This window comes from Rana temporaria, chromosome 12 (genome assembly GCF_905171775.1).
Source record: "Rana temporaria chromosome 12, aRanTem1.1, whole genome shotgun sequence".
NCBI lineage: Eukaryota > Metazoa > Chordata > Amphibia > Anura > Ranidae > Rana > Rana temporaria.
The window spans coordinates 23274205-23299916 of NC_053500.1; the positions used below are offsets into that span (position 1 = coordinate 23274205).

The following is a 25712-nucleotide window of genomic DNA, read 5'->3' on the forward strand; positions in this document are numbered from 1 at the left end:
CTCCTCCTATCTGGTTACTATATTTGGTAGTAAGGTCTTACTTCCCCTTCAATTCCTCTGTATTTGTTATCTATGAGGCCATTGCTCGTACCATGACATTTCCTGTATTTAGAGACTATCTCTAAGTAACAGAGGTGCTTCCTTGTATGTGACCTCAAAAAAAAGAAAGAATTGCTAAAACAAAGTTTTTCCTGGATCTGACATTGCAGGAATTTGAGCCTCTAGAATTGTCTGTGATGGTTTTGTGTTGGAAGCTGGGTTGTCGTCATATCCTTTAATCGCAGCCATGAGAATGTAAAACAGGTACACTATTGGATGAATTGGAAGTCCCAAGGCTCCCTGAATCCTTCTGTATTGAGAACCCTGTCCCACACCCATCAGTGCTTGGACTGAAATCTGACTGAGATACACTGCTTCCCATGGAGAGTCCTTATGTTTATATTAACTCTGCAGAATCCTTTCAGGAGCCTTTCAGAAGCAGGTTCACATCTGTGTGCTGCAGCATGACCAGTTTTGGTGCAGCATGACCTATCTGCAGTTTACAGACGCTTTTAGATGTCCTCGCATTGATTTCTATTAGATCATGGTGCTCAACCTGTGGCCTTCCAGCTGTTGTGGAACTTCAAGTCCCATCATGCCTCTGCCTTTGGAAGTCATGCTTGTAACTGTCAGCCTTGCAATGCCTCATGGGACTTGTAGTTCCGCAACATGGAGCACCCATGTATTTGGACATGTTTTCCTGAAAATTAATCGAAGTGCTGCAGAAGTTGCTTTCAGAAAATGCATCTAATATTAGAACCATAAATGGGACAAATTTAGAGAGGGTTAATCTCCGGGAACATAGCACTAAAAACTGACAGGTCTTCTAATCCCTCTCCACCCTCTCCAAAATGTTGCCTTTTGTTGCCTTTTAAGCACCTAGGCCTTTATTAAGAACATGAAAAGCAGAAATTGTGAGCCACAAAAAAAAATGCATCTGGTTTTAAGTGTTTTTATTATTTTTTTACACTACACCAGAATAAGGACATTGTTGCTGAACTGTGTGCAACCTACGTACATTCATTCATTCTTTAATATATAAAAATAATGTACTGTATATTGCTGCAGGTATTTTTATCACTAGCTTATCTCTGGAACATATGGACCAGACTGCTTCCTCCCTTCCTTGCCATTTTCAAACCTACAGAGAGCAAGTGTTCTCCATTTTTATAGTTCTATAATCCTCCCCTGCTTGTGCTTATTAAGGGTAAGTCTCTCAGTTTGATTAATGCTGGTAATGTGTTGCTACAAGAATGGCCTTCTAAGGCTCGATTCACACCTATGCATGTTGCTTTTGAGCATTTTTGCAGTGCTTGCTGCGTTTTTCGACACGCGTTTGACTGCGATTTGCTGTTTTTTTTTTTTATTTTTTTTTTTTTTCTCGCTAGCAATTTAGATTTTTTTTACTTTTCTTTTAACAACCAGCTATAAACAGGTTAAGTAAAACGCAGTACTTCCATTTTGGATGCGGGTCCATTAAATTCTATTGCATGCAAAACGCTGCTTTTTGCGGGGGGGGGGAAACAAGTCCCCGACCCTTTCCAAAAACACAGAGGCACAAAAAAGCATTGATGTGAACATGTTCCATAGGAAACCAAGTTAAAAAATTTCCCTGCATTTCTGCAAAATCCATTAAAAAAACACATTCGTGTAAATGGAGCCTAAGAAAGTTGCTAGAAAATGCTGTGCTAGTGACTTAAAAAAAAAAAAAAAACTCCATCCACGTGATAAAGTATTAATCTGCATTTTATTTTAATATTTATAGATATTGCGAAATATATACTTTTTTTCCCATAGCTGTGCCTGAAAACCACACCGATCATAAGACTTGTATCACATTTTTACAGTTCCTCTTTTTTTCAGATATTGGTACAGTTGACTGCATAGTAAATGACTGTTGGTAAACCTTGCGCAAAAGAGGTTGGCAGTTCTGCTTTCTGTGTTTCAGTTTCTAAAAGAGGTTTTTTGCATCATCTTTTGTTTTTGCTTCTGTAGTTTAGAACAGGAATGGGCTGGTTGTTGGTTGAAGAATGGTTCACCTGCCAAATACATCACCCTCTAAGTTATCTGAATACAAACACATCTTGACTTCTTAAAAAAAAATCACATGGTTTAAAAGAGAAGTTAATTTAAAAAGGTAAATTTTTTTTTTTTTTTTTTTTTTTTTTTGCAGATAAAAATGTGTAATTCTTATTTAATATATTCTATTATTAATATATAATGTGTTAAAAATGCGTGGTGGAGATGCACTTTTACTGCTTCCAACCGCTCTTGTAAGCCGCAAAGGTGAGGGGGGGGGGGGGGTTGTACATATACAGCAGCCACAATGCTTTGCATTACAGAACAGCAAAAATTCTTCCCTCTTATTTGGTAGGCAGTATTGAATGGGGGTGCCCTGCAACCACATCCATTGTGTGCACTGGCACAGGGATTAAAACAGGCAATGAGGAGGTCGCATAACATCTCACTGCCTGTTAAATGCCCTCCAAAGAGTGATCCAACTTGTATCTTCAGAGAATAGATGAGGCTTAAGGGTGATCTGATTGTATTAGACCTGCCAACAACTAGGTAGTACAAGGTTATGTCTGACTGGATAGATTGAATAGATAGTTAGTGATTGTAAAGGTGCATTTTTTATTTTTAACAAACATGTCATACTTGCCTGCTTTTTTGCACGGAGCAGCCCTGATCCTCCTTCTCTAGGGGGGGCCCCCAGCAGAGGTCCTAGCTCTTCACCTTCATCGGGTACCCCCATAGAGAGCCGGGGGTACCCGTGCAGGCGCTCTTAGAGTCCTGCTGTCCCATACATTGATGCAGACAGCAGGACTCAGCCCTCCCCAGGCTCCTGTGCCACTGGATTTGATTGACGACAGCGGGAGCCAATGGCTCTCGCTGCTACTAATCTATCCACTGAGGGCTTAAAACAGCGTCTGGAGCCGCTGGGCTTGTGCTCGTCACTGGAACGATCAGGTTTAGGGGGGCAGCTGAGGCACATAGAATGCATTAAGGTGAAAAACCGTGAGACTTTACAAGTATTGCATAATTTTGGCAAATGTAAAGAAGATTGTACAGCTTATGGCCATCTTCGAGGCTGGGTTCACACCTATGCGAATTGGATGTGGCCCCTGCTGCGAGCCGCATCTGATGGAGCTGTGAACCCAGTCTAAGGGAAAGGTTTCCCAGTGCAGAATGTTGGGAAGAAATGGAGCAAGATTGAGTTGGATTTTTACATGTACCTTGTAGGGTTTAATGAATGCACAAATCAAGGAGTTGAAAAAGAAAAGTGAACATGATTTTTATCTTAATATATATACAAAATTTTCACTTTATGTTAAGATAAAAATCATATTCACTTTTCTTTTTCAACTCCTTGATTTGTGTATTCCTTGTACCCTTCAAGGTACATATAAAGTCCCACTCTTGCTGTATTTCTTTATAATTTTCTATGGGATGGTACATATGTAGGGTTATAATTTTTATCTTGCACTCACTCCCCACGTTTTTTGCTTCCAGTGCAGAATGTGTATATGAGAAGACTACAGAGGAAGCAGCCATTCTCCCAGGTCTTTATCCTTTTTGGCTCCAGGTAAATGAATATAAATCCATTCAGATCGTTGCTCTGAGATTCAGTTACTCATGGGCAGGGTTCTAATCGCGTCACTACAACTTGTATCTAAGAGGTTGATTTAATAATACTGGAAAGTGCAAAATGTGGTGAAGCTCTGCCTAGCAATCAATCAGCTTCCATTTATTTATTTTTTTGTCAAAGTTCAATTCTACAAATTGAAGGTAGAAACTGATTGGTGTGCTGTGCATGGTAGCCAGATTTTGCACTCCAGTTTTAGTAAATCAACCCCTAATGGTCATAAAGCATTTCTGCCTGTAGACTGGTCAGCCTAAAGATCCTTGCCTCACAACTTCTACATTATCTGGATGAAAACGTTTCCTGCTGATGCCCACACATAGCTAATGCTGTTGCGTATCAGGACTAAAACAAAGGGGAACTGCTCCTCTTGAGGACAACTGAACACCTGTGCCAGCCCTGAGGCTTGCACCACTAAAAACAATTCAGCAAAGACGGGTCCCATCATACACAGCATCCAGTATGGTAATAGTTTTTATTCACTGGGGGGGGAGACAAGGAATCTGGTTTGCTATGGACAACACTTCTGTTTTGATTGGTATTCATAAACCAGGCCAATGAGCTTGGTGCAGTTTAATAATTTATTCATAAAATTACACAACAGCAGCTTATAGCAGCAATAAGGGAACAAAAAAAAATAGCCCAAACAATGTAGGTCGCAACTCCAAGGTTTAATAAAAATTTTTTTTTTTTTTTTTTTAAACAAATGGATATTATAAGGTTGGAAAAATGGCTGCCTTTCTAAAAGTTTAATTGTCCTTGTTTTACCGTACTTCTCTCAGATTATTTCTGGTACAATCCTTTTTATTGAAGAAAAAAAATATGCATAGATGCAGATCAACAGTTTACCCACACAGGGGATCAGGAGAGAGACATAAAATTACATAGAACATCAATGAATGGACCCAAAACCGGTCCAGCTTATAGAGCAGGAGCTCAAGGTACGACCCCGTAGGTCTGCGAAAATGACCGAAATCTAAAGGCACCGGCACATATTAGAAAGGGGAGAGAGAATAGGCAGAAGCCTCAAAGGAAAGTGAGTGGAGGAGAAGGGTGAAAAAAGGGCATGGGGATAAAATACCCACAGGCTAAGATCTAGGGCCCACCATTAATTAGGAAGTGCCCAGACTGGGATATTGTGGGTAGGGTTGCCACCTCATCCCTTTAAAACAGAACACATATGAATTACACAGGTTCTGTGGCTAATTAAGGTGGTAATTAGACTCATTTGGTGCCTTACCTGCATTAAATTAGCCTCAGAACCGGTGTAATTCATATGTGTTCTGTTTTAAAGGGATGAGGTGGCAACCCTAATTGTGGGGAAGGGCATAAGGCCACCACTCTGATTATTTCAAGCTGAATTTTGATGAAGACTGTCTTATTTAAAAAAAAAAACAGCCTTTGCATGCATACCATTTCCTTTAGCTACGTCCATTTAGAAATATCCAACTTCGACAAATGCACAGATCTTGGAAACAGTTGAAAATTTTAGTATTCTCAACATGTGTATTCTGATTTGTCCCTAGAAAATATTTAATTGATTAAAAAGTGGTTATTAGACTAGGCTGTTCTTTTGACAATCAACCCACCCTGCTTCCCTGTCTGCTTGCTGAAGTCCAGAGTGTAATCCATAATGTAGGCACTGTGTTGGACTCGCATAACTTTTTGGCTTTGCAATAGGCCATGCAGATGCTGAGTACTTTAGTTGGATGGGTTTGGAGTGAATCAGCTGTTTTTCTATACCATCAGGTATTTTCAAGGACTGCAGCAGTGAAGTGAGGTGGGGGTAGAGTGTGCTAAAGGTTAGTCTTCTGAAGAGAGCACTACACATTCCTTTGAGTAGGCAAGTGCCTTGTTAGAGTAGTGCTGCACAGTTTCTTAAATGTGTGTGTTAACTACAGGCATTATAGTGGCAAGGCAATATGATTGTCAACGAGCGGTTAAAGCTCTTGGTAGCAAAGAAGTGCTAATGCTTGTGAAGCGCTAAGATTAAACTGACCAAAGAACAAACAAAGGCTCTTTAAAAAAGAGTGACAAATCAAATTTTCTTTTTCCAACACTGCACTAGAAACATAAAACTCAGGATGTTTGCTTGCTATATACAAGAATTGTTCGTTCTTCTGACCTTTGGCCAGTTGGGTTCTACTTGTACACCCTTTCTATGGTCTCCGTCACTCGTACTACTACTTCTTCTTCCTCCTCCTCCTCATAGTCATCTATATCTGCTGTGGCCTCCTGGTATTGTTGGTATTCAGCAATCAAATCATTGGTGTTGCACTCTGCTTCAGTGAACTCCATTTCATCCATGCCCTCGCCAGTGTACCAGTGGAGGAAAGCCTTCCTGCGGTACATGGCTGAAAACTGCTCAGCGATGCGTCGGAAGATCTCTTGGATGGCAGTGTTGTTTCCAATAACGGTGGCGGACATCTTAAGTCCACGGGGTGGGATATCGCACACGGCAACCTTAAAGTTGTGGGGGATCCACTCCACAAAATAGGCACTGTATTTGGACTGCACAGCCAACATCTGCTCATCCACTTCTCTGGTGGACATGCGTCCACGAAAGATGCCAGCCACCGTTAAATAACGGCCACGGTAAGGGTCACAGGCAGTCATCATGGTTCTGGAGTCAAACATCTGCTGAGTGAGCTCCGGCACTGTCAGAGACTTGTATTGCTGGCTCCTGCGAGATGTTAGAGGGGCAAAGCCAGTCATGAAGAAATGAAGACGAGGAAAAGGCACCATGTTCACGGCAAGCTTTCTCAGATCTGCGTTAAGCTGTCCGGGGAATCGTAGTGAGGTGGTCACCCCGCTCATGGTCATGGACACCAGATGGTTGAGGTCTCCATAGGTCGGGTTGGACAACTTCAGTGTGCGGAAGCAGATGTCGTACAAAGCTTCATTGTCGATGCAGAAGGTTTCATCTGTGCTCTCAATCAGTTGGTGAATGGACAAGATGGCATTGTATGGTTCCACCACTGTGTCTGAGACTTTGGGAGAAGGCATTACACTGAAGGTGTTCATTATCCTATCTGGATATTCCTCCCTTATCTTGTTTATAAGAAGAGTGCCCATTCCAGATCCTGTTCCTCCACCGAGAGAGTGCACCAGCTGAAAACCCTGAAGACAATCGCAGCTTTCACTCTCATGTCTCACCACGTCCATCACTGATTCTATCAGCTCTGCTCCCTCTGTGTAGTGGCCTTTAGCCCAGTTGTTGCCAGCTCCAGAATTGCCTGTCATTTTAAACCATAATAAAGATCATCAGGTCACCAGTTTAAAAAGATAAAATCACATATTTGATATACTGAATTACTGTAGAATATTGGCCTGGCTCTGCGACTTGGAATGACGAATGTCAGAAGCTCAATGGTCACCCATTCTGAGGAACATCCCTATATTGAGAAACCACTTGAAATGCCTCCCATTACATAGTATTTTGCTTCATCCCCTTATGAGCACAGCTGTTCACACTACTATATACCTTGATGAATGCTGATTTGTGTGATCTACCAGTTCAGTCAATCAACAACTTTATAATTGCTTAATAACTTATTGATGACCCTTTCCCCCCCCCCCCCCCCCCAGGGCAGTGGTTCTCAACTCCTGTCCTCAGGGCCCACTAACAGGCCAGGTTTGCAAGATAACTGAAATACATCACAGGTGATATAATTTGCTGCTCAGTGATTGCAGTATTCTAGACTGCATCTCCCCAAGGTAATACTTAAAATCTGGCCTGTTAGTGGGTCCTGGGGACAGGAGTTGAGAACTACTGCTAGGGTTGCCACCTCATCCCTTTAAAACAGAACACATATTAATTACACAGTTTCTGTGGCTAATTAAGGTGGTAATTGGACTCATTTGGTGCCTTACCTGCATTAAATTAGCCTCAGAACCTGTGTAATTCATATGTGTTCTGTTTTAAGGGATGAGGTGGCAACCCTAACTACTGCCCTAAGGGGCTTGTTTTGTCCCTCAGCAATAGACGGCAGAGTGTTTGTAACTTACCATGAATAAAACTGTCTGGACGAAACAGAGGTCCAATGGCACTGGAGCGCAAACTGTCCATCGTTCCGGGTTCCAGATCCACAAGCACAGCGCGAGGGACGTACTTCTGTGCTGTGAAAACATAAACCAAACTTAAAATTAGATCCAGGAGGAAATGTGCTTTTATCTGACCTTATGAAAAGTCAAAGAATACATTTTACAAATAAAATGTTTTGTGAATATCTACATTTTCTGTCTGCTTTTAAATTTTGAAAACTGAGCGCCTCGTGCCTGATTGTCGCTACTGTCCCAAGCAACTACTCACATTCTAACGTATACTGGAAAGGGATAGAGTAGATGGGTTAGAACAGTGTTTTTCAACTCCAGTCCTCAAGGCACACCAACAGGTCATGTTTTCAGGATTTCCTTTAGATGAAACGACTGTGGTGATTACTAAGGCAGTGAAACTGATCAAATCACCTGTTCAAAATAATGGAAAGCCTGAAAACATGACCTGTTGGTGTGCCTTGAGGACTGGAGTTGAAAAACACTGCGTTAGAATACACCCTTTCTGGGGCAACAGCTGAAAGTATACACCGATTAGCCATTACATTATGACCACCCAGCATAACCTGTTGAGGCATAGACTCCACTAGACCTCTGAAGGTATACTGTGATATCTGGCACCAGGGCTGCTGATAGGCCAGTACAACTGGCCCTGCTGTACTGGGCCCGGCCTGCTGGGGGGGCCCATGCAACCTGGACAGAAAATTAATGCATGCAAAAAAATTACCGAACCGTGTGGCAGGGAGGGACTATTTCTTCAATTTCGGCCATGGAAGAATTTATTTTCCACGCCCGCGCCTCATGCTGGCTTAAGTCCCGGCCAGCGTCTTGCATATTGTCTTCACCTGGCGCTGCAGAGTGATTCCTCTCCCTCTGCTCTTGGCGCTCTTCTCTCAGGCCGAGTGAAGAACAGAGCAGAACAGCTGTGGCGGCAGAAGAAAAGACTGACTGGCAGACACTCCAATCCAGGCAGCAGGATCAGAGAGGAAATTACTCCTGTGGCTCGGCTTTGCTAACACCAGTGTGTGTGTGTGGTTGTGTGTGTGTGTGTGTGTGTGTGTGTGTGTGTGTGTGTGTGTGTGTGTGTGTGTGTGTGTGTGTTTTTGCTTAGGGGGGGGGGGGGTGATTCAAGATCTACTACTGCAGCATCATCCATACATTATGGCATTGGTAGGCACAGCATGGGTGGCACTGTCTGCAGCACATTATGGCCCAGAGACGGCCCCCCCCCATGCTGCCAATGGTATTATGGCATGGGTGGCACTGTATTCAGTACATTATGGCGGTGGCATGGGTGGCACTGTCTGCAGTACATTATGGCATTGCTTTAAGGTGGAGTCTGGGAAAGGGGGTGAGGCTGAAGGGGGCCCCATGATTTCTATCCTCGGCCCTGTTTGGCACCAAGTTATCAGTAGCAGATCCTTTAATTCCTGTAAGTTGTGTGGTGAGGCCTCCATGGATTGGCCTTGTTTTTCTAGCATATCCCACTGATACTTTATTGGACTGAGATCTGCAGAATTTAGAGGCTGAGTCAACACCTATAGCTTGAGTTACTCAAACCACTCTCTTGAATCAGACCAGGCCCCCTTCTTCCATTGCTTTGTGGTTCAGTTCTGATACTCTCGTGTCCATTGCAGGTCAGTCCAGATAAGAAACTAGTCTCTCTCGGACTACATGAGCCAGCCTTCGCTTCCCATGTGCATCAATGTGCCTTGGTTGCTCATGACCCTGTTGTCAGATTACCAAAGAATTTATTTTCTCCTTTCAGACAGTCCTGACCACTGCAGAAAGGCAACGTCCCACAAGAGCTGAAGTTTTGGAGTTGCTCTGACCCATTCATCTAGCCATTACTATTTGTCCCTCGTCAAATTCTCACGCTTGCTCATTTTATTTTATTTTTTTCTTCTGCTTTCAACACATCAACTTCAGGGGAAACCTGTTCACTTGCTGCCTAATATATTCCACTCCCTTTCAGGCTTGATTCACACCTATGCATGTTGCTTTTGAACGTTTTTGCGGCGCTTGCTGTGTTTTTTTGACACACGTTTTTACCACAATCTTTTTTTTTTTTTTTTTTTTTTTTCCTTTTTCTTTAACAAACCGCTATGAACAGGTTAAAAAAAAAAAAAAAAAACGGTACTCACGTTTTGGATGCGGGTCCTTTGAATTATATTGCATGCAAAATGCTGCTTTTTGCAGGGGAAAAAAAAAAGTCCCAGACCCTTTCCAAAAACGCAGAGGCACAAAAAAGCATTGATGTGAACGTGTTCCATAGGAAACCATGTTAAAAAAAATTCTCTGCATTTATGCAAAATGCATCAAAAAAAGCATTAGTGTGAATGGAGCCTCAGACGCCATTGTAACAAGATAATCAATGTTATTTGCTTTACCTGTCAGTGCTTATAATGTTTTGGGTAATTGGTGTAGGTCTATATAAGGATAAGTGTTCAACCCATAAGGAGAGGTGAATAAATAAAACAGTGGCTCAAAATATGAACCCAAGTAGTCTCCTAACTTGCTGTCCTACTAAGCCAACACACTTTCAGAATGTATAATGCAGTGCTGAAAACTTACAGTGAGCCTCATTGAAGTAGACGTTGATCCGCTCCAGCTGCAGGTCGGAATCTCCTTTGTAATTTCCAACATTGTCAATACCGTGCTCATCGCTGATCACCTCCCAGAACTAGGAAGGAAATGAAAAGACCACTCTTTAGTGCTATAGACAGCAGTCGTTGAGGACTATAATGGACAATCGAAAAACACTATTAACCACTTCATTACTGGGCACTTAAACCCCCTTCCCGCCCAGACCAATTTTCAGCGCTGACGCATTTTGAATGACAATTGCGCGGACATACAACACTGTACCCAAATTTATATTTTTATCATTTTTTTTCCCACAAATAGCTTTCTTTTGGTGGTATTTGATCATCTCTGCGATTTTTATTTTTTGCGCTATAAACAAAAACAGACAGAAAATTTTGAAAAAAACACACAATATTTTTTACTTTTTGTTATAATATCCCAATTTAAAAAAATATATATATATATATTTTTTTTCCTCGGTTTAGGCCGATACGTATTCTACATATTTTTGTTAAGCGTATATTGATTGGTTTGCACAAAAGTTATAGCGCCTACAAAATAGGGGATAGATTTATGATGTATTTTTTTTTTTTTTTACTGGTATTGGCGGCGATCTTTTTTTACGATATTGCGGACATATCGGACACTTTTGACACAATTTTGGGACCATTCACATTTATACAGAGATCAGTGCTATAAAAATGCACTAATTGCTGTATAAATGTGACTGGCAGGGAAGGGGTTAACACTAGGTGGTAAGGGGTTAAATGTATTCCCTGGGTGTGTTCTAACTGTGTGTGGAGGGGGACTGACTGGGGGAGGTGGCGGAGGCTGTGTCTCTATGTACAAGGGACACGGCATCGGTCTCCTCTCTCCCTGACAGGACGTGGAGCTCTGTGTTTACACACAGAGATCCACTTCCCTGCTGTCACCGGCAATTGCGGGTACCTGGCGGACATCGCGGCCGACAGGCACGCGCATCGGCATCTCGGCGATGCGCCTGGGCACAGTGTTTACCCGCTGCGCACTCCCAGCGGCACGCAATATAAAAGGACGTCCACCCGGCAGTTGAGAGCCGCGCTGTGGATGTCTTTCGTCTATAGCGTGGCTCTCAAGTGGTTAAAATACTCTTGCTATCATGTTAACCTACTTTTAATGTTTACATGTAAATAGGCGTAAGGAACATGGAGTGAGATTCTCACTTTTAAAGTCCATGTGCGCACAGGTTGTTCCTATCACCCGCCACAAAATTGAAGGGCTTTGGGTGATGGTTTGATTAATTTATTGGAGTTAATTCACTAAAGGAGTAGAGGCTGTACACTGGGTGTATTGGCACTTTACAAAGACATTGTTAGTAAGTGAACCTATGGTAACCTCATAGAACTTTAAAGAGGAACTGCAGTCTGCTCACATAATTTATAGTAAAAACATATTTGCCATTCTGAAGCTTCCCTCCAACCACTTATTTTATATATACTGTGATTCTGTACTTGCCACATATGCTGCAGAAATCTCCCTCCACAAAGTCTGGCTGCAGCCATTTTAATTGTGGGCAGCTGAAGCTGCTGCCTGTTCACTTCCTGGATTGACAGAAGCATGCCTCCAGTTCTGCAGCTTTCATTGGCCCTCTTATGACTCATCACCCCCCCCCCCTTCCTGGCAAGATCTCACGAGAGCTCTGCATGTCAGAAGCATAGGTTAGTGCCCAGACAAGAAACAGGAAGTGGGCTGTATAAGGGATTTACTGGCAGAAAAAAATAGTTTTCCTATCGAAAGTTAAAACAACAAGGGCAGAAGATTTAATGGATGGAAAGTTGAACAAATGACTGAAGGTTCACTTTTAAGGTCTCCACTCACGCCCCTGTAAATCCATCTGGTGTTACCAGCAATGGGTGCTGGCAGGGCAGGAGTCCATCTAGCTCTTCACATCCTGTGACTATGCATAGAGAGAGGTCCCAAACGCTGCACACCTAGCAATGCCATTAGTAAATCTGTGAAATCGGCCTCAGCCAGCTTCATCCAAAGCCACACCCCACCAATGGGGCTTAATTGTGGAGGTTGACTGATGATTAAGCCCCTCCTATAATTGAGCCCTGTAGGTGGGGTGAAACACGTTGGAGGTGTGGCTTTAAATGAAGTTGGATGAGACTGCTTTTATCTGTTTACTTTAGAGCATTGCTAGGTGTGTGGTGTTTGGGACCTTTCTCTATGAGTGAGTGAGAGACTTATATAGCGCAACACATGCAAACTGAATCGCCTCTGGGCGCTTAGTATGCCTTCCCTGAGTGAACTTTTTGATGCATATCTAAAGTGAACCCATGTTCACATTCAACACCCAATCCTGTATGAGGGAAATTTTAATTTAACCGCTTCAGATCCACGCTATAGCTGAATGACGGCTACAGGGCAGGCCTACTTTGCTGGGAGGCCGTCAATAGATGGCCTGCGTGCCCCCTGCAGGGCGCACGCGGCTCACTCTGTGATCAGGGAGTCTATGAGATCCCGACCCTTTACCACGTGATCAGCTGTCAGCCAATGACAGCTGATCATGTGATGTAAACAGAGCCGGTAATCTGCTATTTTTTCTCCTCACGCTGATGAGAGACATCAGTCCCGATCAGGGAGAGCTGCCGCCAGCTCATCTGTGCCCATGTGTGCCACCTACCAGTGCCCATAGGGCCACCTATCAATGTCACCAATCAGTGCCTCATCAACAGTGCTGCCCATCATTGTCACCTACCAGTGCCATCTTATCAGTGCCGCCGTATCTGTCCCCATCAGTGCTGCCTTATCATTGCCTATCCGTGCCGCCTCATCAGCGCAAATCAATGAAGGAGAAAAATTACCGGTTTGCCAAGTTTTGTAACAAAATCTTTTTTTGTTTAGCAAAAAATAAAAACCCCAGTGGTAATTAAATATTTGTGTTAAAAAAATTATAAAAATCTTATTTGGGTACATTGTTGTATGACCGCACACTTGTCATCTAAGTGCATCAGCGCTGAAAGCTGAAAATTGGTCTGGGCAGGAGGGGGGTTTAAGTGCCCAGTAAGCAAGTGGTTAAAGGGTAAATGCTAGCTATATGATTATTGTAATGGTGTGGAGGTGATAAGTAACCAAGCAGGTTATTGGTATACATAATTTGCAGTATAGAACTACAAGCTCTGAATGTCTGCTACATTTCCTGAAGTGGCTGTGGTTCTTTTGACATAGCTTAGCAAAAATGAAAAAAATAACACTATATTCAAATTTCTATCTGTCATCCCATTCACATGACAAGCCAGCATTTCCCTTATCAGCCTTCCCCACAGTAGTAGGCAGCCACAGCCACACCCTCATCTGTCCCAAAATCTTGATGAATAATAGCAGGGTATTATTACCCGAAGAGTAGAAGGTCAAATTTTTACTGACAAACTCAAATGACTTGATGACAAATGAGACATGCTTACACTGAAAAGCTTGACGTTCCAGTTGCACAAGGACATATTAATTTACTCCTATTTACTTGAGAAACTTGTTAACAACGTCAGTGAGTAAAAAAAAAAAAAAAAACTTGTGTGTGAGTAATGACGAGGATAGGCGAGTAAAGGTGTGTAAGCGTTTAGGCGAGTAAAATTCATCTCCATTGCCAGTGTTGTAATATAGTGATTTACAGGTGCATCTGAAAAAACTTGATTATCGTCAAAAAGTGAATTTATTTCAGTAATTCAATTAAGAAAGTGAAACTTTTATATTATATAAATTCATTACACACACCACACACACACACAGTGATATATTTCAGGCATTTCTTTTAATTTTGATAATTTTGGCTTACAGCTAGTGAAAACCCAAAATTCAGTCTCGGAAAAATAGAATATTGTAGACTCCTGGTGTCGCGCTCTAATCGGCTAAATAACTCAAAACACCTGTAAAGGCTTCCTGAGCCTTTTAACTGGTCGCTGTCTGGTGCAGAAGGTTACACAATCTTGGAGAAGACTGCTGACTTAACAGTTGTCCAGAAGACCGTCACTGACACCCTCCACAAGAAGGGTACGTCGCAAAAGGTCATTGCTAAAGAAGCTGGCTGTTCAGAGTGCTGTATCCAAGCATATTAAAGCGTTTTTAAACCCGCATCAAATTTTTTATTTATTTTTTCTCCTGTAAGGCAAAAGTCATAATGAGCTAATATGCACCGCATATTAGCTCATTATGAAATACTTGCCTCGGACGAGGTGTGTAGCACTTACCTGGTCCACGCCGAGCGAGATTTCATCTTGCCTCGGCGTGTCTTCCGGGTATCGCCGCTCCAGCGCTGTGATTGGCTGGAGCGGCGATGACGTCACTTCTGCGCGTGCGCGCGGGAGATTTAAAACTCGGCAAGGTCCGGCGGCTGTCGGTCCTTTCGCCGTAGATCCCCCCTGTGCATGCGGCGCATTGCGAGGGGAATATCTCCTAAACCGTGCAGGTTTAGGAGATATTCTCCTTACCTACAGGTAAGCCTTGTTATAGGCTTACTTGTAGGTAAAAGTACAAAAAGTGGGTTTACAACCACTTTAATAGAGAGTTGAGTGGAAAGAAAAAGGGTGGTAGAAAAAGGTTGACAAGCAACGGGGATAACCACAGCCTTGAGAGTATTGTGAAGCAAGGGTCATTCAAGAATTTGGGGAAGATTCCCAAGGAGTGGACTATGGATAGTGTCAGTGCCACTCCGGAACCATAGACAATGTCAGAAGCGTCTCACGTGGGCGATGGAGAAAAAGGACTGGACTGTTGCTCAGTGGTCCAAAATCCTCTTTTCAGATGAAAGTAAATTTTGCATTTCATTTGGAAATCAAGGTCTTATGCCGCGTACAGACGGTCGTTTTTTGTGATGGGAAAAAAACGTTGTTTTTCAAAACGTAATTTAAAATGACCGTGTGTGGGGAAAACGTTGTTTTATGTCTTCTGAAAAATGCCAAAAAAATTTGAGCATGCTTTAATTTATGTTGTTTTTTGTGTCATTTAAAATGACCGTGTGTAGCTAAAACGACGTGCTGAACGTAACCGCGCTTTGCTAGAGCTTTTGGAAAAAACGATGGTGTGTATGCTACGTCGTCTTTGAAAATGAAGTTTGAAAAACGTTGTTTTTTTAATGCTAAATAACGACCGTCTGTACGCGGCATTAGAGCCTGGAGAAAGAGTGGAGAGGCACAGAATCCAAGATGCATGAAGGTCCAGTGTGAAGTTTCCACATTCAGTGATGATTGGGACATGTCTGCTGCTGATGGTCCACTGTGTTTTTATCAAGTCCAAAGTCAGCCTTAAGAAAATTATAGAGCACTTCATGCTTCCCTCTGCTGACCAGCTTTATGGAGATGCTGATTTCATTTTCCAGCAGGACTTGGCACCTACCCACACTGCCAAAAGTACCAATACCTGGTTTAATGATCATGGTATTGCTGTGCTTGATTGGCCAGAAAACTCGCCTGATCTAAACCTCATGGAGAATCTGTGGGGTATTGTCAAGAGGAAGATGAGATACCAGACCCAACAATGCAGACCAGCTAAAGGCCTCCATCAAAGAAACCTGGGCTTCCATAACGCCTTGGCAGTGCCACAGGCTGACTGCCTCCATGCCACGCCGCATTGATGCAGTGATTTATGCAAAAGGAGCCCCAACCAAGTATTGAGTTTATACTATACTGTACATAGACATGATTTTCAGTAAGCCAACATTTATTTATTAAATCCTTTTTTTTTATTTTTTATTGGTCTTATGTTATATTTTGTCAAGTCACCCCTGAACAACTAACAACGTCAGAAGCGTCTTACCTGGGCTAAAGAAAAACACACCCGGTCTGTTGCTCAGTGGTTCAAAGTCTTCTTCTTTGATGAGAGCAAATTTTGCATCTCATTTGGAAACAAAGGAAGAGCAGGAAGAATGAAGAGGCGCACACTGCAAGATGCTTGAAGTCCAGTAGAAAGTTTCCACAGTCTGTGTTGATTTAGGGAGCAGTGTCCCTCCAGAGGTGGTTCTGGCCAGCTCAGTAGATTGCTTTAAGAAAGGCCTGGATTCTTTCCTAAATGTACATAATATAACTGAGTCCTAAGATTTGTAGGTAAAGTTGATCCGGGGAAAATCTGATTGCCTCTCGGGGATCAGGAAGGAATTTTTTCCCCTGCTGTAGCAAATTGGATCATGCTCTGCTGGGGTTTTTTGCCTTCCTCTGGATCAACTGTGGGTATGCAGTTGGGTTTATGGGATTGTACTGTGTTTTTTTTTTTTTTGTGGTTGAACTGGATGGACTTGTCTTTTTTCAACCTGACTAACTATGTAACTATATGTCATCTTCTGGTGTTGGTCCACTGCGCTTCATTAAGTCCAGGGTCAACACGGCCGTCTACCAGTAGATTTTGGAGCACTTCATGCTTCCTTCCGCAGACAAGCTCTATGGGGACGCTGACTTCATTTTCCAGCAGGACTTGGCATCTGCCCACACTGCCAAAAGCACCAAAACCTGGTTCGATGATCGTGGGATTACTGTGCTTGATTGGCCAGCAAACTCGCCTGACCTGAACCCCATAGATATTCTGTGGGGCATTGCCAAGAGAAAGATGAGACATGAGACCGAACAATGCAGAAGAGCTGAAGGCCGCAATTGAAGCATCCTGGTCTTCCATAACACCTCAGCAGTGCCACAGGCTGATCGCTTCCATGCCACGCCTTGAGGCAGAAATTGCTGCAAAAGAGGCCCAAGCCAAGTACCGAGTACATATGCATGCTTCTACTTTTCAGAGGTCCGATATTGTTCTATGTACAATCCTTGTTTTATTGATTGCGTGTAATCTAATTTTCTGACATTGTGGATTTGGGGTTTTCATGAGCTGTAAGCCATAATCATCACAATTATGACAAATCATGACTTGAACTATCTTGCTTTGCATGTAATGAGTCTCTCTCATATATTAGTTTCACCTTTTTAAGTTGCATTAGTGAAATAAATGAACTTTTGCATGATATTAAAAATGTTTGGGTTTCACCTTTTACTGTATATCCTTTCAGAATAATAAAGTAGTATTTTTTTTATTAAACACAACCAATTTAACACATTTACCTTCTAGCAATCAGAAGGTAGTTGATCTGTATCCCCATAATTGACACTCTACAAATTGTACCATCCTCTCCACTCTATCCTTAATAACTTTGTACAATACAATGGGATGGATTTACTAAAAGCAAATGTACCGTGCACTTTTTTTGGAGCTAAATGAGGTAAAGCGTCCACTTTGCAAAGGATACCCAATATAAGGAAAATAAAAAAACAGCTTTTTTGTGTGCACATGATTGGATGAGAGAAATCAGCAGAGCTTCCCCTCAGATCCAGAGCAAATGCATTTGCAGTACACAGTATAATTTGCCTTTAGTCAACCAACCTCATTGGTTTGTATTAGATTTTATAAGCTAATATAGACTAGGAAGTCCTATTGCATTATAGCATCATATACAGTTTTATTTCTTCTTGATGACTCAGACCTCCTTAACTATGACATGACGAGGAGGAGGAGTGGTCACACATAACTATTAATTTACTGCATTGTTTTTTTATGTACCGGACACGGTTTTGGGGAATTGGTCACAAGATCTCTACTGAAAGCGAGGTTCGCCATTTAGGTAGTTGTTGATTGGCCAGCTCTGCCCCCAGTGCGAGTTCATTCAGCCCCTTGGCAGAGTTCAGGGAACCATTTACAGCACTTAGACATCCTACTGCTGGATAATAACAGTGCTATCTAAAAAGCATGGCCATAGTCAATGAATGTGGTTAGAAGTTCTGTGGCCTGGTACTCCTGGCTCTATTAATTTTTTCTTTTATCAGCAGAGCTAAACAAGTGCTGTGCAGTACTACATCAAATAAGTTTTATTGTTGATTTGTAATTAACCTACTCTCCGATCTTCCCTAGAACAGGGGGCCTACAGGAAATAGTCACAGCTATGTCAGGTAATGTATCACATCTGTTTCACATGATAGATTTTTTTTTTGGATGAATTTACAAGATTATTGGTTTTCTGGAATTCAGGCACTGGAACATTGCACTGTGAGTGATGATCTGAATTGCAGTTTCCTGGAACTGTTGTGCTGTACTGTGGCACAGACCAGATAGGATGAAGTGATAATATATTTTGCAAGGCTGAGGTCTTGTGCCTCTCCCTCTTTTCTGGTATATTTTTTTTTTTTCTCCATCTGTAATACTGTTTTATGTATGGAGATCTGGTAGTGCAGAAATGTGTTCATGTTTTCCTCTACTGGTGATATAAGTAAACTCATAATCCTTAAAACTGAATGGTTGATATATTGCATTTATGATCTATTGTCCTTTTTGATTTTTAAAAATGTTTTACTATACAACCTTTTTTTTTTTTTCTTGTGTTGTGCTTATTTTTAAATGCCTGCAGACCCTAACTTCCGGCACCTAGAGTGTTTAAGCTGCAGAGCCCCTGGGAAACAGTGGACTTTCAATACTGTACAATAGCTTGAAGGTTCTGAATAGCCCTCTGCTCTCGGTGCAATGCAATGAGCCTGTCCAACAAATATGCAAAAAAACAAATATGTACTAATTAAAGTGCAATAATCTGACCTACTGATGGTTTTTGCCGCTACTTCCTGGTCTGTTGAGAGCCTTCTGGTTTACCAATTAAGGACACCTCCTGAGAGAGCACCTGGGCTTTTCTTCAGTGGATCAGAGATCCAGTCAAGCGCTGTATGACCTCCCTGAGTAAGGGGGGTTGCAGGCTTTCTGGTAAGCCTCCATTTTTACTTTGGTGATGGGTGTCACACAGCTGGGTGTTTGATCATCTTTTCAAAATGGTTTAACAATGGACTCTACACATGGTCTTTTAGTCCCATATGATTTTTTGAAGAGATGCACCATTTTTATATATTGCATTGGTATTAATGTTTGAAACTCATCTCTAGCGGAATTTTAGATTTTGCACTTATTTCACTTTTAGTGTGTGTGTGTGTGTGTGTGTGTGTGTGTGTGTATATATGTATATGTGTGTGTGTATATATATATATATATATATATATATATATATTAGGGATGCACCGATATATCGGTGGCCGATACATATCGGCCGAAAACAGCATTTTTGGGTCCCTGCCGAAACACATTAGAATTGCCGATAATGAACGCTGTGGGCGGGACCATTTCGTTTACAAGGGGGCACAGTTCTAATACATACACAGACCGCCAGACACACACGCTGGCCGCCAGACATGTACATAGCGCGGGCAGCGGCAGCGGCACTGTACAAATTGCGTGCCGACTGCCGATCGTGCTCCACCGGATTCCTCCTAGCTCCATTTCCTGGTATTTGGACTCCCCCCTATGGGGGAGTCTTTTGGTCTAGTCCAGCGGCGTGAGCGGCGTGACGTCACGGCCGGAGGTGAGGGAGGACTCGGAGCGCTGGGCAGGCCAGGAGCTGTGTCGGAACCTGTGACAGTCAGAGTCAGAATAACCACACTGCCTGCCTAGGAGGAACCTAGCAGCGTAACCTGATAAAAAAAAGTAAGCACTAGCAGGGGGGAGGGGGGTTAACTAACTGAGACTGACCAGCACTTTCCTAATGAAAAAATGGCAGATAAAAAAAAATTATCTGCTATTTATTCACAGAGGCACAGCGAGGCTGTAATTAATGTTTTTTTTGGTAGTCAGAGAAGGCAAGCATGGCTCAATAACACACAAAAGTTTTTTTAAAAAAACATTTGTGTGTTATTGAGCCATGCTTGCCTTCTCTGACTACCAAAAAAAACATTAATTGCAGCCTCACTGTGCCATCACACGTCGCCACTGTGCCCATCAAACCCAGCCACTGTGCCAACACACTTTGCCACTGTGCCCATCAAATGCAGCCACTGTGCCCATCAAACGCAGCCACTGTGCCAACACACGTCGCACGTCGCCACTGTGCCCATCAAACGCAGCCGCTGTGCCCATCAAACGCAGCCATTGTGCCATCACACGTCGCCACTGTGCCCATCAAACGCAGCCACTGTAACCAATTATATACTATTTGTGTCTAATTTTTTAAATAAAAGTTTGGATTTTATTATATTGAATTGGAGCTTTTCAATTCTGGTTATTTGAAATCAATGAAGCTAATTAAAATGTCTTGTGTAATACATTCAATTATTGAAAAAAAAATTGAAATAGGGGAAAAAAAGAAAAGTAATTTTCGGTTTCGGTTTCGGTCTGAATTTTTTTTTCATTTCGGTTTCGTTTCGGTTCTGAAATTTCCATTTCGGTGCATCCCTAATATATATATATATATATATATATATATATATATATATTTTTTTTTTGGCGTATTCCTTTTTTATGCAATATTTTGCTTTTGATCTCCTATATTGTTCATACACTATTGACTGCACTGAATGCACTTTAGTAATCTTTGCACCTTTTTATATGCATTGTGTGTTATATATTGCAAGTATATTTTTAGTGCTGCACCTCTTATTTCCATATTGTTTGTGCCTGGTATCTGGGTTATAGTACACAGCTGCTGTTTTGTTTTAGTTTCTAAGCGCGGATACAATTTTTACACTTCTTTCCATCCAACAAATGGACAGAAGTACATCAGAGAAAAAGGGCGGGCAGATCTCTAGCTTTCAATGTTGGGGAAACCTCTATTTGCATACTTTGCTTGCGCCATGGAGCGCACACAAGTGCCCAATCCAATATAAGTTCTGAGATAAGAGCACCTGGGCCCAGACTTTAGATATTATCTACACACACTTTGCAAACAGTCAAACTAGATTTAAAACAATCCCTCCCTGACCTCTGTAGCTCGAGACACTGGAGCAATTCATCCTCAGATCACAGTATAAACTCAGATGCGTACCTTAACCACTTCCCGACCGCCGCATGTAGATATACGTCGGCAGAATGGCACGTACAGGCACATTGGCGTACCTGTCCGTCCCTGCCTAGACGTGGGTCGGGGGTCCGATCGGGACCCCCCCGCTACATGCGACGGTCGGATTCCCTCAGGGAGCGATCCGGGACGAGGGCGCGGCTATTCGTTTCTAGCCGCTCCGTCGCGATCGCTCCCCGGAGCTGAAGAACGGGGAGAGCCGTATGTAAACACGGCTTCCCCGTGCTTCACTGTGGCGGCTGCATCGATCGTGTCATCCCTTTTATAGGGAGACTCGATCGATGACGTCAGTCCTACAGCCACACCCCCCTACAGTTGTAAACCCACACTAGGTGAACACTAAATCCTACAGCGCCCCCTGTGGTTAACTCCCAACCTGCAACTGTCATTTTCACAATAAACAATGCAATTTAAATGCATGTTTTGCTGTGAAAATGACAATGGTCCCAAAAATGTGTCAAAATTGTCCGAAGTGTCCGCCATAATGTCGCAGTCACGAAAAAAATCACTGATCACCACCATTAGTAGTAAAAAAAAAAAAAAATTATAAAAATGCAATAAAACTATCCCCTATTTTGTAAACGCTATAAATTTTGCGCAAACCAATCGATAAACGCTTATTGCGATTTTTTTTTTTTTTTTTTTTTTTTTTTTTTACCAAAAATAGGTAGAAGAATACATATCGGCCTAAACTGAGGAAAAAAAATGTGTATATATGTTTTTGGGGGATATTTATTATAGCAAAAAGTAAAAAATATTGCATTTTTTTCAAAGTTGTCGCTCTATTTTTGTTTATAGCGCAAAAAATAAAAACCGCAGAGGTGATCAAATACCACCAAAAGAAAGCTCGGTTTGTGGGTAAAAAAGGACGCCAATTTTGTTTGGGAGCCACGTCGCACGACCGCGCAATTGTCTGTTAAAGCGACGCAGTGCCTAATTGTAAAAACCCCTTGGGTCATGTAGCAGCATATTGGTCCGGTCCTTAAGTGGTTAATCGGTGAACAGGGACGCATCAGACCCCCTGCTTGTGAGTCACGGTCGCAGCATGTGTGAACGGAGCCTAAAGCTCTGTCATCAATTTCCGTTTTTAAAAGTCTTTATAACGTTGTTTATCACTACTTGGATAGTTTTCCTCTCATATTTAATTTGCTATCTCTCCGAGCATTCATGCGTTGGGCAGAACTGCTACATAAGCACTTGTACGGGAACCTGACACTACCATAAGACTCGGTCAAGGGCCAAACACTTGGAAAAGGTGCTGTGAGCATTAAATTAATTTACATTTTATGCACAGTACTATCCATAACATTGGAGCAAGAAGTATGTAGGCAAAGAGCACATCGCCGGTAATGCAGACCATGTTGATTATTGAACAAAAAATCATTGGTTTACCCAAAATTGCTTTTTTTTTTATTTTGGCTTTTCAAAATAATAAATGTAATAATTTTAAAGGTTGGATAAAAGGTTTACTGCAGTAAAAAAAAAATGTATCTTTTTATGACGCTCTGTACATCAGACATCACCCTATAGGTGTGTACCATCATGGGTGGATGTATCGCCATACTACAGACACATTGGGCTGTGTAAAGTAGATGTGGCAAGCAGGAATACCTGCGAAATTGCTGGCAAATTACAGTTTGTAACGTGTTGGAAAAATTTAGTAAAACATTTTTTAACAAGTCCCCCCCCCCCTTATTTTTACCCCCCAATAGTTAAATATTGACTTTTATATATTTGTCATATTTAATATGATGTGAAACCGCAAATATATTGTCATGGTTTTCATAATGGTAGCCTATTGTTGCTCTCATCACATTAAATTCTCTCATATTACTTCTTAATTAAAGTGTTGCTTGTAAAGATAGCTACAAAAAAAATTGTAGGTAGCTTCATTTTTGGGCCGTTTCCCATTCTAAAATATATACTTTTGTATTCAGCAATCTCATGAGTATGTTCTCTCTAAGGGCTCATGCACACTGCAGCTCAAAGAAGCGTCTCTGTCAGGCGTTTGTGCTCTTATTTTTTTCTTCCTGGAAACTCCCCTCCATGTTAGCCAATGTGTCCATACACTCTATGGCTTTTACAGGCATATGCTCTTGCAGGGAGAACCGACCCCCACACACACACACACCAAACTCATTTTTCTGAGAGAAGCTTTCGAGCAGAAAAAATGCCTAAGTGCCCAAAAACGCACGAAAGAAGCTTGAAAACGCACAATAAAATAGGAAAAATAAGCTGATGGGAGGGGTTTGTAAGTAAAAAAGAAAAAAAAAAAACGCTCAAAGGAGCTCTAGGGCTGGATTCACACCTAGGCACTTGTTGTGCTTTTTTGCACTACAGAACGTGTTCCATAGGAAACCATGTTAAATGGACTGCAGTGCAAAATGCAAAAAGCGCTAAAATTGCATAAGTGTGAATCGAGCCTAAGAAGCTCAATAAAAATATGCAAAAGAGCCTAAAGTAAAAGCTTATTCAAGCTAAAATAAAAACTGAGAAGCCTGTAAAAGCAGCTTTTTTTTTTTTTAGCTGCAGTGTGCATGAGCCCTTACATAAGAGAAAAAGCTCTAATGGGAGAAGATATGCGTGCTTGATAACATATGAACGATGGTGGTCTCAACCTAGTCCTTGTAAATAGGATTAATCAGACCTTCCCAAGTTTGGAGTGAGGGAGATGACTGCCGGTTACCATTGAGGTGAACGAGATGCACCTTTTGTGCATTTTTGGCAGACATTCCTGTTTGTACAGATCTGTTCGATCATTCATATGACGCTATAGATTGCCCACATTGATTACTTTTATAGTTTCTGATTGGATTAATATATCTATACAAACATGGCTGATGGCCTGGGTTCCTAGTGCACTAACATTTGAGGTGACAACCCTGCCTTGTCAAAATGGAATTTTGACCTTTTCCTCTACCACCTGGATGAAGAACGCAGTGACCTGTAACAAGGATGAGCACATCTGGAATTTTGGAACTTACTTGCTGCAGGCCTGTTCCTGGTCAGTGGCTCATTAAGAGCCGGTTCACACTGGGGCGACTCATCAGGCGACTCAGCCACCTGACGAGTCGCGTCCCATTCTATTCAATAGAACCGTTCTAATAGGAGCGTCGCAAGTCACTCCGACTTAGAAAAAGGTTCTTGTACGACTTCGGGGGCGACCTGCATTGACTTCTATACAGAAGTCATTTTGCAAGTCGCCTCTGAAGTTGTCTTCAGGACGCCTTGCCGAGTTGCCCCCAAAGTCGTGCCACCCCAGTGTGAACCGGGTCCAAGTAGTGAGGAAAGGATTAAGGCCGCCCCTAAACCTGCACCTTCAAAGATAACTGGATAACAATAAGTGAATAGCTATTGCTAAGAGGTTCTGGTCGGCTTATTTTTGGTAATTTTCCTCCCTAATAACTTTCCTGATTTTAGAACCTTTCAGCTGCACAATAAAATCCCTGTTCTGTGTTCTGAGTCTTGCCCTCAGTTCTTACTATTTGGTTAGCTTTAAAGGTACGATTTTTTTAAATAGAAATGATCAAAAAATTATAAAAATTTTACAGCAAACCGGAAACAAAGCAAAAAAGAAATGTGTAAGCATCCTCCCAGCCTGCAGTACAGTTGGTCTCATGATCACTACTTTAGCAGTAATTGCCCCTTTAAATTACTTTAAAACATTGGATGCTTTACCCACTACGGCTTCTAATTACCTTTCCTCCAATTTGGTTCCCACATTGGCCTATCTGCAGGTGGACGATCTCACGCATGCTGCAGCAGAGGAGGGTTGAGCAGATGACACTTGTTGTTGTAGTTCAAAATGCCTGTGACTCTGCAAAAAGGGTCCAACCACGTTTTTATAGTGGAGCTGACGACATCGGCTCGCTGTTATCTCTATGGGGCTGCTGGGTGCAGGGACTGGGCAAGGAGCTCCCTTGTAAGATAGCCAGGCAGTTCTGACGGAAGACGACAGAGGGGAACCATCCAAAGCACTCAGATAAACTACAGGACTGAATTACATATTGGGACCTTTAATTTCTTTCAAAAGGACAGTCCCTCTTTTAAAACCCAAAGTATAGTCACTCCTTATTCTCTTGTATTTTTATTTTTTAAATAGGTACATCTGTTCTAGGACTGATATACACACACTGGCCACTTTATTAGGTACCCCTTGCTTGTACCGGGTTGGACCTCCCTCTTGTCTTCAAAAATGTGTTAATTTTTAGTGGCATAGATTCAACGAGGTGTTGGAAACCTTCCTGAGAGGGTTTTCTCCATAGGAACATGATGGCATTACGCAGTTGCTGCAGATTTGTCAGGTGCACATCCATGATGCGAATGTCCCATTACCACCACATCCCAAAGGTTCTCTATTGGATGAGATGTGGTGAGTGTGGAGGCCATTGGAGTACAGTGACCTCATTGTCCAGTGGTGAGATGATTGGAGATTTGTGACATGGTGCATTATCCTGCTGGAAGGAGCCATCAGAAGATGGAGACACTGTAGTCATAAAG

At 42.1% G+C, this 25712-nt stretch overlaps 1 protein-coding gene and 1 long non-coding RNA gene across 4 annotated transcripts; one reads left to right on the top strand and one right to left on the bottom strand.

Annotated features, from left to right (window-relative positions):
• Positions 1-1767: 1767 nt before the first annotated feature.
• TUBB1 (tubulin beta 1 class VI) lies at positions 1768-25044 on the bottom strand. Of its 3 annotated transcripts, none has more exons than XM_040329706.1 (5): positions 24911-25044; positions 10310-10418; positions 7691-7801; positions 5808-6918; positions 1768-2078 (listed from the first exon to the last, which is right to left on the bottom strand). In XM_040329706.1, exons 1-4 carry the CDS (start codon positions 24965-24967, stop codon positions 5825-5827), a joined length of 1371 nt encoding a protein of 456 aa, XP_040185640.1. In that variant the 5' UTR covers positions 24968-25044; the 3' UTR covers positions 1768-2078; positions 5808-5824. The 3 variants fall into 3 exon arrangements, with proteins under 3 accessions (XP_040185640.1, XP_040185641.1, XP_040185642.1); XM_040329707.1 differs by having other exon boundaries at positions 1768-2130; XM_040329708.1 differs by lacking the exons at positions 1768-2078; positions 10310-10418 and having other exon boundaries at positions 5004-6918; positions 24911-25040.
• On the top strand, positions 2055-4380 carry LOC120918212. Its single transcript, XR_005744352.1, has 2 exons — positions 2055-2176; positions 3553-4380. It is a non-coding gene; the product is annotated as an uncharacterized LOC120918212 (long non-coding RNA).
• Positions 25045-25712: the final 668 nt, after the last annotated feature.

Excerpts from the sequence above, each read along its gene's own strand:
- TUBB1 (XM_040329706.1), bottom strand. The coding sequence starts at position 24,967 with ATGCGTGAGATCGTCCACCTGCAGATAGGCCAATGTGGGAACCAAATT. Across the intron at positions 10,419-24,910 it reads GGAACCAAATTGGAGGAAAG|TTCTGGGAGGTGATCAGCGA; the intron begins GTAATTAGAAGC and ends TTTCCTTCCTAG. Across the intron at positions 7,802-10,309 it reads CTACTTCAATGAGGCTCACT|CACAGAAGTACGTCCCTCGC; the intron begins GTAAGTTTTCAG and ends ATGTTTTCACAG.